This window comes from Eutrigla gurnardus (assembly GCF_963514095.1).
Source record: "Eutrigla gurnardus genome assembly, chromosome: 11".
Classification (NCBI taxonomy): Eukaryota; Metazoa; Chordata; class Actinopteri; order Perciformes; family Triglidae; genus Eutrigla; species Eutrigla gurnardus.
Window position 1 is genome coordinate 9195893 of NC_139925.1, and position 17113 is coordinate 9213005.

Here is a 17113-nt window from a genome sequence, read left to right on the forward strand (position 1 = left end):
TGAACAAAACTTAAATAAAAAAAACTTTTCACTTACAAAAAAAAAAAAAGTTTGCAGTTACACATCTATCTGTTTGTGGGTGAACTGGGTCTATGACTTGTTTCCTCGCTTATTTCAACTTATAAAACATGACATTTTTCGACATGCTATAATGTGACTTTTATTACATTTTCTACATCTATAGGCTACTATGAATTTTTTGACAATCTATACCATGACTTTGTTATTACTTATTTCAAAATACTGTATTAGAATGGTTTATGACTTATTTAAAAAATACTTTACTATGACTTTTTTTATGACTTATTTCAAAATACTATACTATGACTTTTTTCAACGTGCTATTATATTAATTATTTCCACAAGCTATATTATGACTTTTTTGGTGACTTTTTCGACATATTACATTATGGATTTTTTTCATCACTTTTTTTCGACAAACAAAACATGACATTTTTTTAGACATGTTATGTTTTGATTTTTTTAATGACTTTTTTTCAACATACTTCACTATGACTTTTTTTCGGAACTTTTTCCTAAAATACTGACTTTTTTTATGATTTGTTTCAACATACAATACTATGATTTTTTCAGAACTTTTTCGACGCCTGCTATATTGTGAATTTTTCAGATATGGTGATACACAGTTACAATACTTTTGATCCTACTTTGTTTCCATAGAAACATGGATGTTACAGACTGACAAGAGTCATTGGTGGATAATAAGATGGACGTGTAGACTGGAGGTTGTTTAGAGGAAAGATATTAGATCAAAAGGGATTACCTCAGCCTTTCCCCAAGTTTACTGAGCTGTAAAAACCAGCTGTGCATATATGTGTGTGTTGGTGCGGGCATACGTGGAGGAGTCCGTCTCCATTAAGGCCCATGTGTGTGTGTCCATCATCCTGCCAGGCCGGCCCTGCACCCGCCAAGAATCCCAGGAAACTATCTGCTACAGCAATCTCCTATTATAGCAGCGGGCTGTAGGAGGGGAGGGAGGGGACAGTTCCTCCCTTTCCTCTGCCTTATGGCCTTTTCTACTGGGGGGTAAGTGAGGCTGTAGCCTGGAAGATTAGATTAGACTTCCGTAATGTAAGTTAAGTGTAAAATTCATGTTGAAGTGAGCCTCTTGGATGTGTGCTATTAAATGAAAAACCCCAGTCAAAGGAAATCCATTTAGAAACGTTCTTCGTTCACAGGGAGAAGACTTCATTCACGTAGGTGGTGGGTGGAGACCAGGAGACACTTGTTGACACTCCAGTAGGTCTTCTTGTCAGTTCTGTTCAACGCAAAATGGTTATTTATATATATATATTGGTACTATAGCCCCCTGCACCCACATCCACAATAACACACCTTCAGGATTTTTTTTTTAATCTGGGTTTTAGACCCCATAACCTCCTGCACAGTTCTAACACTTTGCCACTTTGTGACAGTTAGCACTAGCTGCTAATAGCCCACAGTTAGCTGTCCAGATTTATAAATAGTTGAGAAGCTGTTTGTTTCATCCACCTGACACTCGACACCAAAGCATCTCACAGAACCGCATGCTAACTGGAGCCCTCATTCTGTCCCCACACGGCAGACACTCTCTCTGCACAACTCCTCTATTTCTGTCTGGTTTCCAGGCCCGGGTCCTGCTGCCTGCCTCTGGTCAGATGCTCAAAGACATGACTGTCAACTACATACAGCGTTTTGCTTTGGATTGTTGTCAATAGAAAGAGCTAGCGCTGCCAGAGAGGGCCCGTGTGAGGTGAGAGGGCTGGATCAGAGCAGCAAGCCTTTTGAGGGGTTTACAGTAGGGTCCAAATTATGGATTATAAAACTGGAAGGTAAGAAAAGAGCTCACTCTACATTCTCTCTCTATCCCGGCTTTAATCTGCGAAAGAAAACACACATTGGCTCACTAAATTCATATTATTATAGTTTTGACTGACAGAATTGTATTTTATTTCACTGACAGTTGCTGACATTTTATAAACATTTAGTCATATCGTTTCTGATCTCAAATTTGACAGATTTGCTGCTGTTCAGTCTTCATTTGGAACACAGTCCCTCTGAAAATGAGGCCTCTTTGTCGGGTGTCAGGTTTTAGGGTTGGAGGCCCGTCACTGGACAAAAATAAACTTGTCACACGCAGGAATTAACAGAAATCATACTGACAGTTTGACATGAGATTATTGTTCCAATTGAGGGCTCAAAGTTGGGACAGTAACCATAACTGTGCATGATTTTAATGCTAGTATCTGATGTTGGTAGATTCTTCTTGGTGCGATGAAGAGACATGCAAATTAAAAGTTTTTTGTGTACTTTTTGTAATGCTTACCATGAATTGAAAGTACATTTTTGTAAAAGACGTGTCCTTGTCTATAAGTTGCTGCCGTTTTGTGCTTCAGGAGAAATGTGTTGCTTGACATTTTTAAGTTTCCTTTCATTTCTGCAACAGTTTTATTTTGGTAGTTGTACAGCACAGTGGTGTGTAGATGCATACGAGATGGACGGCCTCTACGTCAGACGATATTAATGAACTACTGGATATTCTGAGCAAGGTGACGGCTGCCTGTAGCAGCTGCAGTAAAATTAACCAAACATGACATTACATTTAAAAAAAAAAACACACACAACAGAGGGAATATGTGACCAGAAGCCACTCAGTTTGGAAGAAAAACATTATTTTATTACTGAGATGTTGAGCATTGTTTTTAACCAGAGGCTTATTTCTTTGCATTATATACATTTTACTTTTTTTTTTACATTATTACTTTTTTGAAAGCCCTCCATAAGCAATGCACAGTGGCCATCTTACTGGTAATGTGTGACAGTAACACGTCTAAAAAAAAGCTGTTGCATCATAGCACTCACCCATGGTTACAGAACAGAAACACTGATTTTATTGATGAAAAAAGATGTGCACTGAAATCACCACAAACTACCTTCCCTTACTAACTAATTGTTGTATGCATTATACAGTTTTTATTTTGTAACTTGGTCGTAGAAACGCTGGTTTTTAATAAATTAAAGTCACATTGACACATTTTGAATGACAGGTTATACACCTTAAACTTTCTAATTTTACCTCTGAAATCTCAATTTAGCAGCACCTCTATGTAAAGATATTCTAATCTGTTTTCCACCTGCTCTCCACACTGAAAACCGAAGGGCTTACCAGATTAGTTTCCAAGCTAAACTTACAGTTGACTGCTCCTAACCAGATTGTTTTACTCTTTCACTCAAAAACAAACAACTTTATGTAACTCCAACCATCTGGACTAACTGCTCTAACCTCTTATTAATATTGACAAACTGATAATGTGATATTTAATTTGAGTTAGCCCCTGATTATTGTTAAACCAACATCATTATTTAGCTTTCAATCCAAAAATTATCCTAATCATAAAAGAAATGTATGCTGCTGTGTGCGTGCGGTTACCTTAACATGTATGGATGCGTACTGCTTTCCCAAAATAACTCACGTGAGAGTGTCTTTACTGTGCCTAGCAACAGTGTAGTTTTATTCACAACATATCCCTGAAGGTCATAGTGATTGAGTAGAAGGATTTACAGCGCTGTTTTGAGAACCACATACAGTACATTGCTGCTTAATGCAGAGGGAAGAGGCCAGCTATCATGAAATCAGCACCACAACAAATGAGTTACAGCTTTTAAAATGCCCTGCATAAGAGGAAATGTGTGTATCTCAGGCTTTTCACACACACCATGCAAACACTAACACTTTTCTTTTGCATGGTTATGTGAGTGCATGTTCAGGTCCAGGCTAATTCTACTTTCCTTTCTCCTGTAGGAAAAGAAAACTCCAACTAAAAGGCACAATGCCTTAGGAGCGACTAGCTGAAAAAAAAAAATCCCCAACCTCTGGGTCTTGCAACTCCAGCAGCAGACAGAGTGTATAATTTTGAGGTCTGTGTTTGCATGAATGACTGAGCGACTGAGGACTGAGCTCTTTGGTAGTGACCCTGCATCATGACCTCAGTTGAGAAGCGCCGCTCAGGCCGAAAGAGCGGCCGGCATCGGAAGCAAAGCGACGGAGGCTACAGCGACACCTCGAGTGGTGGGTCCTTCCTGGACGAGACTGACCGGGAGGTCAGCAGCCTGACGGACCGAGCCTTCAGGAGTCTCTGCATCGGAGATGAGGCTGTTTATAATGACTCGGACCTCTGTTCGTCTTCTCCCTGCACCCAGATTGACAGACAGATGGCCTTTAGCCAGAGTGGCCAGGGCAGAGACAGAATGGACGGAGAGGGGGAGGAATTCACGAGAACTGCACATGAGAACTTCAACCTCAGGATGCAGCAGGGACAGGACTGGATCCATGGTGGAATGTATGGGGCTGAGATCCAGAGGGATCCACAGTGGGAGGTTTATGGGGCAAGGACACAGGGGAGGGTTTCTGCCACATTCCAGCACTCCTTTGTGGAAACCGCTCAACAGGAGGAATTTCTGGGGGAAGAACAGCTGTCCCTCCTCAGCAATGGAGCCACAGAGTTGAGTACGCAACAACGCAGAAGCCGCTCCAGAGTTTCTTCTCTGATCAGAGCTTTTAACTCTGAGGGGCAAAAGGACGGAGCAGGGATGGATGGGAAATGGAACGGTGAGACAAGCTGGGACAAATCAGCTCTGATGAGTATCCAAAGGGAACTTTCTGAGTTCTCTACATCTTACCAGCAGGACTTTAACAGCGGTCATTTCCCCCCAGCTGGCCCCTTCTCTTCCCGAGACACCAACTTCTACACCCCCGAAGTAGCGGCAGTCCCTGACATGAATTCTGCACCGTCTTTTATGAGATCTTCCCACAGTAAACACAGCATGTCTGCGCACTTCAACTGTAACTCAAACTTCTTTATACACAGTGAGTTTAGTCCCTTCAAGATATGGAGGGACCATAACAGGTTTTCCTTCCCACAAGCTGAAGTCTCAGGGTTTATGCACTGTTCAGAGTTCCCTAAATGGTATGAAACACCAATGTACAAGGAGCTTTCACTGGAGGCCCAACCACAGGGTCCTTATCGGTTCGAGGAGAGTATCAGACACTCAAGGAATAGCTTGCCATCTGGCACGCTTCCACGCTCCACCTCAACATCCAAAATGCTGCAGAAAGCTTCGGCCGTGGAGAAACGCTGTGAGTCAGAGCTGACGGGTCAGAGGAAGCGGACACAAAGCCTGGGAAATAACAGGTTCCCATCACAACGGCCATCGACTGCATCACCTACCAGTGAGATGTCTCGACGCGTCCAGGACACCATCAGCTCCGTCAAAGCCCTTCAGAAAAAAATCAAAATGATGACAGAGCAAAATATTGCAACAGGGATGACAGAAAATCAACTTTTTAGCAATGATAACTTTATTCCCTGTGGCATCAATGGACAAATAGTGGCACCAAATGCTGTCAACAATAATACAAGCACAACGCCCTTCAACATCAGCCAGCTGCTCACACCTTCAGTTCCTGCCCATCAACAGGCAGAGATATCAGAGGCCCAGCAGTATGACGTTTCCTCTCAACCTGTGGAACATCCTCCAGTGCGAGCAGAAAGCAGGGGAGCCACTCCTGATGTCAGGATGTCCAGCTACAAATCCAGGGCCACGAACCTTCTCTTCAACCTCAAAGACAACAGGAAAAGAGTAAAAAGCACCTACAGTCCCACGAAATTCAAGGGCTTGGAGACACAGGAGAAAAGCAAACAACCCTCTACCCAGGAGCCTCGAGACACTGTGATAGACATCCCCGATTTTCCAGATCAGGACATTCAATTACTCCAGGCATCCAGCAGGACAAATGATGCCTCACATCAATACGTAAACCAGTATCATAGTCCTGGATTGTCACTTACAACACCACATTCTCAACCTGCACATACAGGCCAATATTCAGAATACACTTCAAGCAATTACCAGACAGCTCAGATACAAAGTGAGATGTATCATCAGTCTGGGTTCACTGGCTCCATACCTGAAAATTACGCTAGCTATCAGCCAGCTAATGGACAGAATCTCCATCAAGACTTATCGTCATTTACTCCCTATAAGCAAGGCATGATAGATAATAGAGAAACGCTGGGAGGAGATCTATACAGACTTAAACCATCTTATACAGCTACAGAAATGTCAAGGCTAAACGAAGACAATAATCAGCCCAGAGAATATTCATTACGTAAGGCAAATGCTGAGCAACATTTTAATGAAACAGTGGGAAGGGAATTCACAAAGCAGGATAGATACCAGCAGCTCAAAGACAACAAACATGATTACAGTAATGCGTCCTCACAGGATAGTTGGGGACAAACAAACAGCCAAGAGACGGAACATTTTAGTCTGAAAACAGTCTCACCACGGAAACAAGAGATGACTGCTTCAATGGAAAAAGACCAACATGCACAGGCTTACCAAAGAGCAAACATGATAAAGGAGGAACTACATTCACCAAGAGATAAATACAGAGGAGAATATCTGCAAAGCATGGATAAAGAAGTTGAGAAAACACAGCTTAGAGAGAGTGTTTTTGTTGAAACAAATTCTCAGAAAAAGGCTGGGTCGATGAATCCTAACATTTCAAACCAGCTGCCACAAAATGCTCCATTAAGTGATGATACTATAGAAAATCCAGCATATTATGGACAACAGCAACCTGGAGCTTTCAAGGACAAATATACACCTCAAAGGTATTACGGACACAATAAGGAAAATGAAAGGAAAGATGATCATTTGACGGAGAAGTATAACAGATATACTGATCAGAAATACAGTAACCAACAAGCACTGTATTCTAGTAAAGACACAAGTATGCTCATGCAAGAAACAGGTCAGAGAAAACAATATACACCGAAGGTGTATGAAATACAAAGTCTGCAGCAAAAAGAAGCTAAAGCACAGTTTGAACATAATATGCAGGAAAAATCATTAGCTATCCCTGAGAATACATCTACAACCACCATAGCAGACCAGGTAGAAGACAAACAGTTGTTCAAGACTGAACAGGGCATGGCCGAGCATATAAAAGCACAACACGCCCAAGCAGAGCTGGCAAAGGCTCAGCGCTGGGCTCAAGTGGAGCAGCCCAAAGCAGAGTCGGCTAGGTTAATTTTAGCAGGGGAGACTGGTTCAGAGAAAGTCAAACCAGAACAGGCCAAAACAGGACTAACAGAGCACGAGAGAGTAAACCAGGCGAAAGCAGAACATATTAAAGAGGAGAAGGGAAAAGAAGAATGGACGGAACAGTCCAGAGGAAAACATCCAGAGTGTACGAGAGAGGAACAGACGAAGGCAGAGGAAACCCGAGTGCAAACGGTAACAGAAGAGCCTAGAAATATTACAGAGGAGCACTTGGGAGAAGAGCTGGGTGAGCAGGCCGAAGCAAAACACGCTGAAGCAGAGAGGCTAAAAGAAGAGCACATAAAAACTGAACTGGCAAAGACAGAGCAGGCTGGACAAGCAAGATTACAGCAAGCTAAAATTGAACAGGCCAGAAGAGAAAGGATCAAAGCAGAGCAAATTAAGGAACAACAGCTTAGAGCAAAGCAAGTTGAAAGGGAGCGAATGGAGGCAGAACAAATCAGAACAGAAAGGGTTAAAGCAGAACAGGCTAAAGCAGAGTGTAGAAAAGCAGAAGAAGCCAAACTAGAGCAGATACACAAGCAACAAGCTAAAGCGGAACAACAGAAGACTAACGTAATTGAAGTGGAAAAGGTCAAAGCAATCCACGTTCAAGTTGACGATGTTAAACAAGAGAAAGCTGAGGAAAATTCCATTCAAGCGAATTGTGTAAATGCAGAGCAACTTGCAATAAGTAAAGCAAACATGGAACAAACTAAAGGGAAGCTAGTTAAAGCAGAGCTCACAAAAACAGAGACCATGCAAGAAAGGTCGGCTAAGCTCACAGCAAAAGTATCAGTGACACAACAGATCAAGAGTGACCCAGATAAAGTTGAGCAAGTTAAGACAGAATTGGCTAAAGCTAAAGCGGAATTGGCAAAAATAAAGGAGAAAATGAGAGGAGAGCAAAAAGACAAAGTCAGAAATACAGTTCTCACAAAGGAAGATGGGATTAAAACAGATGCTCCTTTAAAGTTGATCATCAATACAAATGAAGAGTACAAAAATCAAGACCAGGCAACTCAAATGCATCAACACACGGAAAACTCAGTTGTTGTCAGTCGGCAACATTCAGATCAAGCTAATAGAGGGGCTGATGACTATGAACGTCTACGAGAGAAATACGGTTTAATTGATACAACTTCCCCAAACAGAAACAAAGCTGCAGAAAATGTTCCTTCAAATGATGCCAAGGAAACACCAGTTGTAACTTTTGAGAAAGTTGATACAACGAATAACGAGAAATCAAAGGACAAATCTAGTCCTACAAGCACAGCGAAAACTGCTAACACAGAAAATAAGGTAGCCAGCGTTAAACCCTCTGAGTTTATAGAAAGTCAGTATGTTTACAGTGAGTCGTCCAAAGAATTCAAATTGTCTGGTGGTAATTATTTACCTACCACTGTGGATAAAAGAGCAAATAGTGAAACGGTTACTGATAAAGTGAAGGTTGACAGAGTGAAACCTCTGAAACACACTGTTAGTTCACAGCAAAGAGATTCTGATTTGGTTAAACTGATCCCCCTTGAAAGAAGCCCCAAGTCAACTGAGCACAGTTTAGGTCCAGCAAAAGGTCAGCATTTCACCCCTCTTAGAGCATTGTCCAGTAAAGAGAGAGCTCAGACCAAGCAGGACATTCTGACCTCCAAGATAAAAGCTCATGCTGAAAAAGAAATTTCGGCTATTAAAGAAAAGGGCTTTGCTGTACGAGATGGGTTTATATCCAAACATTCAACCAAACAATTAGCAGGTAATCAGAGTAATACTCTTCGACAGGTGCCACCATCACAGGAAGTGTCTAAAAAACAAGAAAGCACAATGCCTAGTAATATTACTCCAAAGCACCTGATGGAGCATTTGGGAATACAGATGGAACCGGTCCAGTCTGTTTCACCTCCCAGCTCTGCTACAATAGCATCTAAGTCTACAACAACCAACGGTCACGTAGTAGACCATTTACAGAAACCAGTTCCAAAAGAACCAATGAAGAACAACGACAATGTGCCAAAACCATCCAGAGAAACAAAACAGACAACGATGGGCAAAAATGAGTCCTCGGTAGGAAATCAATCTGAAATTAAGTCACCAATACAAAGTAAAGAGCAGGCACCCATGAACAAGCAAGGAAAAGGGGAGGCAAATCAAGAAGAAACCTCTGGAAAACAGAATGAGGAGCTTAAGGACAATCCTGCCATAAAAACTGATCATCTCAACAAGAAGAAAGAGGATCCATCACAAGCTACAGGTCTGCTCGAAGCTGAAAGCTCCAAACCTATGGCAACAAAAAAGGCTGAGAATGAAGATGAAGACGTTCATGAGGACTCCGCACCTTCACTCCATCTCGTCTTCGGTCAGAACAAGATCCCAGTGGCCGATGACAGCTTGCAGATCACAGGAATATTTGTAACTGTGCGAGAAAGGGAGCCATCTATGGACAGTGGCCAGAGGAATAACAGCACGGAAAAACCAATTCATGTAAAAGAGTGCAGTTATCCAGAGCTAGATACATCTATTCCCAGGTCAAGTCTGGAAGTAAGTAAAGGAAATACATCTTCAAATGTAAAGCCAAAGGATGGAGTTGTGAAGAACACTCATCCTACAGTGAAGGAAGATCAAAATAAAGTCGGTGTGCATAATTATCCCGAAAACTGGGAAGAAAATTCAACAATAGAGACAAGAAGGGACAATGTGTCTGATAATATCACCATGAAAAATACTAATCTCCAGCAGGAGAGTTCTTCCCTTTGTGGGCTTCAACTCCAAGAGCCATTGGCTGAAAAAGGTGTGTCCTCCACAGTCAGCGTACCCACTAAAAATAAAGTCTTGGCTGAAACCAAACCCCTCCTCTACAACCAAGACATAATATGTGAAACGAAAGACTCCACAAATGAAACCAAAGACTACAAAAATGAAACAGCAAAGGAAAACTTGGCAAAGAGTTTAAGAAAACATGATGTAACGAGTAATACCGAAGAGAAAGATCCACAAAGAAGGCAAACAGCACATACCGATGAGGACTTGGCCAAGGTGGTGAAAACAACAATCTGCTCCACAAATTATTCAAACAGAGTTGATGCAGAAACTCTGATGGACCATGACATCCAGCCATCAGTGAAAGAAGACACGACAACTATCATAAACCCACCCAAAAGCAGGAACATAGATGGCAAGAGTGCGCTCCCAGTGGAAGAAAAGATATGTGACTCAACAGCACCGAAGCCATTCAACAAAACCAGCCCATTGAACCATTCAATTGTGAATGAAAACACACATGTAACTCCAAAACATCAGTATAAAGAGACACACATTGGAGGAAGGAATCAAGTGGATGATGACGTGCACATAGGCAGCATTGCCATTAGTGTTGTGCCAGCAATAACTGAAAACGACAACCGGAAGATGGCGGGAAAACAACATGTCCCACCTGATGAAGTGGCAGCTAATGAACAAACACAAGTTGCATTATCTACTATCACTTTAAAGAATGAAGACATAACCAAAGAACTCACTCCAGCCAGCAGTTTGGAAGACAGTGTGGGTCTACAATGTGTGCTGTCTAGTGTGAGAAAACAGTCTAATTCACCAAAAATCTGCAATCAACAGAACAGCATAAATGCTACCAGTGAGGTTATCCAAGCTGAAAATGAAAAGCCTGAAACATTAAATATAAGTGTGAAATCAGTTGATGATTCAAAGATTGGGTCAATAGTGAGAGACTATTTTCAAGTGCAAGGGGTAGCAGAAACAAATAATGAACCACACAATCATATGAATGTTGGACATACGTCAGATGTGGTTTCAAGGGGACGGGAAGTTCCAGGATTACTCCACAACAAGGCAGCTATCAGCAGTGAATCACGCGATGGAAAAAACGAAGACTTTGTGTTGGATCAAAGTAAAATGAAAACAGTGGGATCAAGTCCAGTCAGGAAAAACAGTGAAACAGAAGTGAACCTGGCTTCAGAACCGAGTGATGGTCCCGCAGAGAGACAGAGAAATAAAAATGAGACAACAGGGGCAGATCAAGCTGTTCATATCAGAAAACATCACACAGAGAACCAGTCAAATATAGCAAGAGAAAGACAGAGCTCAGGAAATTCACACCCAACAAAAGGAAATACGAGTCAAGAAAAACCTGAAGTTAAACCAAAACCAAAAGTAAGGGTTTCCACGATACCTGAGATTTCAGCGCTCGCAGACTATGCCAGGTTAAAGGTCATTGTTTCAGAAGATGAGGAAAACACAATTCAGGAATTCCCACCCAACAAAAAGGAGGGATTCTTTCCACTGATACAGACTCGTCATAGCAGACGTCCAGTGTTCACTACCGACCCACAAGACCACTCTGTGAAGGAGAAACGGTTGCCAAATAGGACAGAGGTCAAAGTGAACAAAGAGCCCAAACCCTTAGTATTTCCCATCACAGAGAAAGAACATCAAAGGACAGGGATGTTCAAACTGGGAGATAAAGAAAGACAAGAGAAAATGCTTTTTGATGCCAAAGTCAATGAAGGTGTAGTAGACACTAAGGAAAAACATGCACCACATCTCAAAGAAAGAAACAGGTCACCATCAACTCATCTTAAGAGCTGGGGAGGTGAGGAACAAGCTGCTGGCATGAATACCCAAAGAGTTCGTCAAGTGGAACAAAATATTATTCAGCCAAATGCGTCAACATCATCTTCTGCAGTCAACAGGCCAAGAAGCACTGTGTCACATCACCTAAAACCACTTGATAACTCCAATCCACATGAAAAACATTTGAAGCATGTGTACAACATAGAGGAAAGTACTGCAACTCTAAGGAGGGATGAGAAGATTGAAAATGAAAAGGCTACAATCGGGGAAGAGAGAATCGTAAAAATGACCCAAGAAAGGCTTGTAACTCGGCATGAAGAAACTAAAGAACAGCAGCAGAGTAGAGCAAAACAGTTAGAGGAAAAACAAGCGTCTAGGATAGAAGAGGAGAAAAGGGTAGAAGACATGAGAGTAAAACATATGATTGAGGAGAATAGAGCCTCTCTGGCTGAAGAAGAGAGGAGAGCCGCTCAGAGAGAAGAGGAGAGGAGAGCAAGAGAGCGGGAGGCCATCGCTATTAAGATCAAGGAGAGGCGAAAGATTGAGGAGGAGCGTAGAGCAAAATTAAGAGAGGAGGAAGAGCGGATAAAAGAGAATGAATGGAGGAGGATGAGACAGCAAGAGGAGGAGAGAGCTGCTCAAGAGGAGCAGCAGAGAAGAGCTGAGGAGCAGCAAAGGAGAGCTGAGGAGCAGCAAAGGAGAGCTGTACAAGAGGAGCAGCAGAGAAGAGCTGCACAGGAGGAGCAGCAAAGGAGAGCTGAGGAGCAGCAAAGGAGAGCTGCAAAAGAGGAGCAGCAAAGGAGAGCTGAGGAGCAGCAAAGGAGAGCTGCAAAAGAGGAGCAGCAAAGGAAAGCTGAGGAGCAGCAAAGGAGAGCTGCACAAGAGGAGCAGCAAAGGAGAGCCGAGGAGCAGCAAAGGATAGCTGCACAAGAGGAGCAGCAAAGGAGAGCTGAGGAGCAGCAAAGGAGAGCTGCACAAGAGGAGCAGCAAAGGAGAGCTGCACAGGAGGAGCAGCAAAGGAGAGCAGAGGAGCAGCAAAAGAGAGCTGCACAAGAGGAGGAGCAGATGAGAGCAGAGGAGCAGCAAAGGAGAGCTGCACAAGAGGAGCAGCAATGGAGATCTGCACAAGAGGAGCAGCAACGGAGAGCTGCACAGGAGGAGCAGCAGAGGAGATCTGCTCGGATTGAGGAGCAGAGACGAGCTAAACAGATTCAGGAGAAGATACTTGCTGACATTGAGGAGAAAAGGAAAATAAAACAGAGAGAGGAAGAAATAGCTGCTCAAATTTCAGATAAGGAAATAATCAAACTGATCGAGGAGCAGAAGATTGAAGAACAGAAAAGGGAAGAATGGATAAGAACTCAGACAGAGGAGCACGAGAGGAGAGCTGTTGAAAAAGAGAAAACAATAATAAAACAAAGAGAAGAAAAGAAAGCCAAAGAGCAGAGGACCAGAGTCCTCGAGGAGAGCCATGCAGCACTCAAAGAAGAGGAGAAGAGAGCAGCACAAGAACGATTGCTAGCTCAAAGAGAGGATGAGATCAGGGGTAAAAAGAGAGAAGAAGACGAAGAAAAGCCAGCAGATCACAGAGAAAGGGAGGGAGACATTCAGATGGAAGGCCAGAAAAAAGCAGTAGAGATGGTGGATGCTCTCCAGTACTATGCCATCACCTCAACAGAACCAGAGAGGAAACCCAGAGAAAGACAAATATGCTCCACTTTACCTTCTCAACAAAGGCACCATCAATCAGGGCATGTGTCAACTGAGGACTCAGGATCCCACACAAGGCTTTATAGGCAACATGCCCCTGCTTCTCCAGCTCCATCCCTGCCCCGCTCCAACACCTCATCTCCTGCTCTCGGAGCCAAGCCATTAATGTTCAGGGTGAAGGATAACACCCTCAGAGGTTCCTCTTTCACCAAGTCAGTCAAACCACGCTTCCATAAGAACTTTGGAGAGGATTTCCGGATGGGTTCACCCATGGAAAGGATGTCAGAGAGAGGAGAGGAGGAGCAAGAGATAATGAGACGCAATGCTGGAACTCCTGTCTATACTGACACAGGGTCAAACAGACTTGCTGCTATCAAAGAATCCTTCCCTTTTCACCCAGCATATTCATCACATGAGTACTCAGGCCATCTCCCACAACACAGGCCTTACTCCAGGAGGAGCGTCGCTCTGGATGAAGACGACTCCCGCTCTGTCTTCAGCAACATGTCAGAGGATGTGGAGAGTTTTGCCACCAGTGCAGCAGACCTGGCAGATCTACGAGGTCTGTATGACTACGAGAGGCCAGAATCCGCCTGTAGCTTCAGCAGCGATGTCTCCCGTACTTTGGGCAAGCCTCCAACGGTTCCCCCAAAGAGTGACAAAGCCTTGCGCCGGGCAAAAAGGTTGACTACCCGGAGAATCAAGAAGGAGTTGACCAAAACAACAGCAGACAGCTCTGTTGAAGTTGAGAAATCCCTTCAAGAAGTCTCCGGTACACCTTCCTCTTCCTCCAATGAGGTACGCTCTTCCAGCCGCCGACCTGTGGCTTCCCCTCACTTTTCCTCACCCATCTCCCTCGCTCATGCTCCAACATTGGGGTCTAGCTTGCCTTCTTCCCACACAAAGCACCAATCTTCTCACAGCACTTTCCATGCTTCCCCTCATGCCACTGGCCCTATCTCCCTCCCAGTTGCTTCACCTCATGCCCCTGTTTCTCTCCCTGTTTCCCCCCCTAATGCTACTGGCTCTGCTTCCCAGATAGTTGCTCTTGATCCCACTTCTCCCACTCCCCATCATGCCAACCACCAAGCCCCAGTGGCACAGTACCATGTAGAGTCAAGCTATCCCCATTCCTACCCACTGACCCAGCGTAAGGTGCTGCAAGATCTCGGCTCTGGTCAGTATTTTGTTGTGGATGTGCCTGTCCAAGTGAAAACGAAGACTTTCTTTGACCCAGAGACGGGAAAGTATGTCCAGCTGAACGTGCGCCAGTCTGGTCAGAGCACCTCCCGACCCCCGCAGACGTACCCACAGCCTCAGCTCCAACCTCAAATGCAGGTCAAACTTCAACAACAGCCCCAGGCCCCTCCAGCTAACAAGCCCTTTGTGCTTTATCAAGGCAACCATGGTTATCCCCAGAACTACCAACCTCCCGCCATCAACTCTGTGCCCTGCAACAGTTCATCAGCGCCTCCGACTCCCCACCAGGACCAACAGCCTGCCAGGGAGAGCCTCAGCTATGGAAATCCAGCCCCTGAAATAGAACAGAACTCTGAAGAGCATCGCTATAGCCCAGAGAAGACTCCATACATGGACACAGTTAATGATAAAGACAAAACCTATAACACAGTGAACAACACACACACATATGAGTCGTTCCCAGAGTGTGACACAAACAGTCAGCTAGAAGGAAGCTCACTTTGTGAAAATGATAGCCCAGCTCACTCGCAATGTCAGCGTGATATTATAACCATTGGTGAACTGGAGGACTTCATGGAGGTGTCTGACTGGTGAGAATAAAGACCGGTGGCTTTTACTCAAAAGGGCTAAGTAAATAAAGTATTCTATAAAATAAAGTTACCGTAAGCACAGTATGAATGGATCATGATATGCAGCATTTTAAGTGTTTCAAAATGACTTTTCAAATGAAAATAGTCCCAGAATGTTATTGGTTTGTAGTTTTAAAAAGTCCCTGTGACATGCTGTTCAATTGCTGCTCTTGATTTTGAAGATTCACAGCTATTTATTGTGTTACAAAGAAGTTCACCATTCCATTTGACTTCATGAATGTGAGAAACTAAGTTATGTTTATTGTGTATACAGAATGATCAGTATCACGTTGCCTCCTAAACCTAGAAGTGTGTTAGCATACATTAAACAGCAACGGTGTGTCAACGATGTTTAGTCGCTTTGGAGAAACATTGGTTTCTGCTCTGAACATTGGCAGGTCTGCTTATGTTTTCATTCTTTTTTTTTTCTTGTTGGAGATATCCTACTTTTGGCAGTTTGTGATGCATGAAATACTGTTAAACCCACAGCGTCAATCAAATATCTGCAGATGGTGTACAGAACAGTTTGTGTATTTAACCACTGTGTCTAAGTGAAAACATGGTGATGGGATTAATGCTGTTTTTATGGTCATACAGTAGTCCATTTTTAAAGTTGGACCTTTGTGGGAATGTTTCTGTGTTGCTGTGAAACAGAGTAGTGTGACATGGACTTACTGAAGCAATAAAAACACACTTCATTCAACCAAATCGTTTTCTCACCACATGTCTTTCAAAATCACATTGTAAATGTTATAAATAAACAAAAAGGAAGCAAAAGAAATGCTGCTACATGTTGATTTCATTTTACTACTCATACGGTTGTAATAACAATATTGATGCCACTGCCATCCTGTTCTGTTCAAATGTACCCTGGGTCTGAATGACTCAAGATGAAATGTCTTTTTAGAGCGTTAAAAAAAAAAGAGTACATAAGGCAATAACAAAGTGTTATTGAGAGAGCACAATAATATGTCCTGGGAGAGTTCATAAACACAAACAGAGAAAATAACATTTTGATAATGACATTTGTGTCTTTGCCTAGTATACCTATGGGATCCGAGGCTAGAAATAATAGTATGAAAACCTTTTCTTCCATTTGACAACTTAGAGTGAGAATGCTTGCATGTACACACCAGCTTTACAGTAGCCTGAAGTGTTGTTGATCCCCTGAGAAGCAGTAACCTGCTTTGACCACTGCAGGGCAGAGGAGAGCGAATCCTCCACTGGAGCAAAGACTTGACATGTAAAGGAAAACTTGTGGGAAACCCCAAGTAAAAGATGGAGTTAAGAAGACATAATACTTCTCCGCAGTCACCTGAAATATCATTTTGGAACGTTGAGGCACGACACTGAATTGATCAAACTTGCAGAACGGCTTAGCTGTATGCAACAATTACTACTTTTTTCCAAACAAAAGATTTGGACAAGGTGAGAAAACATTAAACCACCTTAAAACCCAGCCATTTCACAGAGAATCCCTGCTTTTTATGACAATACAACCTGAAGGGTTAAATCTGTTTTGTAATTCCATTTGGCTTTGGCAGAGCTGGAAGCGCCAGCAGAAGCCCTGCCTCAGCAGTTTAGCCAGCCCAATAAAGCAGCAGGCTTCATACCACTGGGACAGTCTGACAACCACAGCCAGAGACAAGCCCATGCCACTCTGTCCAGCAGCCAGACAGGGAGAGGTCCCAGCATGCACACACACACACACACACACACACACACACGCACACACACACACACACACACACACACACACACACACACACACACACACACACATTTACATAAATGCATGAACACTTGCATGCAGACACAAACACGAAGCACACACACGCATTAACATCAACATTTTGCTCTTTGTAAACCTTGATGAGGATTAACCCTAG

At 43.2% G+C, this 17113-nt stretch overlaps 1 protein-coding gene across 1 annotated transcript; it reads left to right on the plus strand.

The window, feature by feature from the left end:
• The first annotated feature begins 1604 nt into the window (after positions 1 to 1604).
• Positions 1605 to 16300, plus strand: cUnh10orf71 (chromosome Un C10orf71 homolog). Its single transcript, XM_084021092.1, has 2 exons — positions 1605 to 1832; positions 3803 to 16300. Exon 2 carries the CDS (start codon positions 3982 to 3984, stop codon positions 15187 to 15189), a length of 11208 nt encoding a protein of 3735 aa, XP_083877218.1. The 5' UTR covers positions 1605 to 1832; positions 3803 to 3981; the 3' UTR covers positions 15190 to 16300.
• The last annotated feature ends 813 nt before the right edge of the window (positions 16301 to 17113 follow it).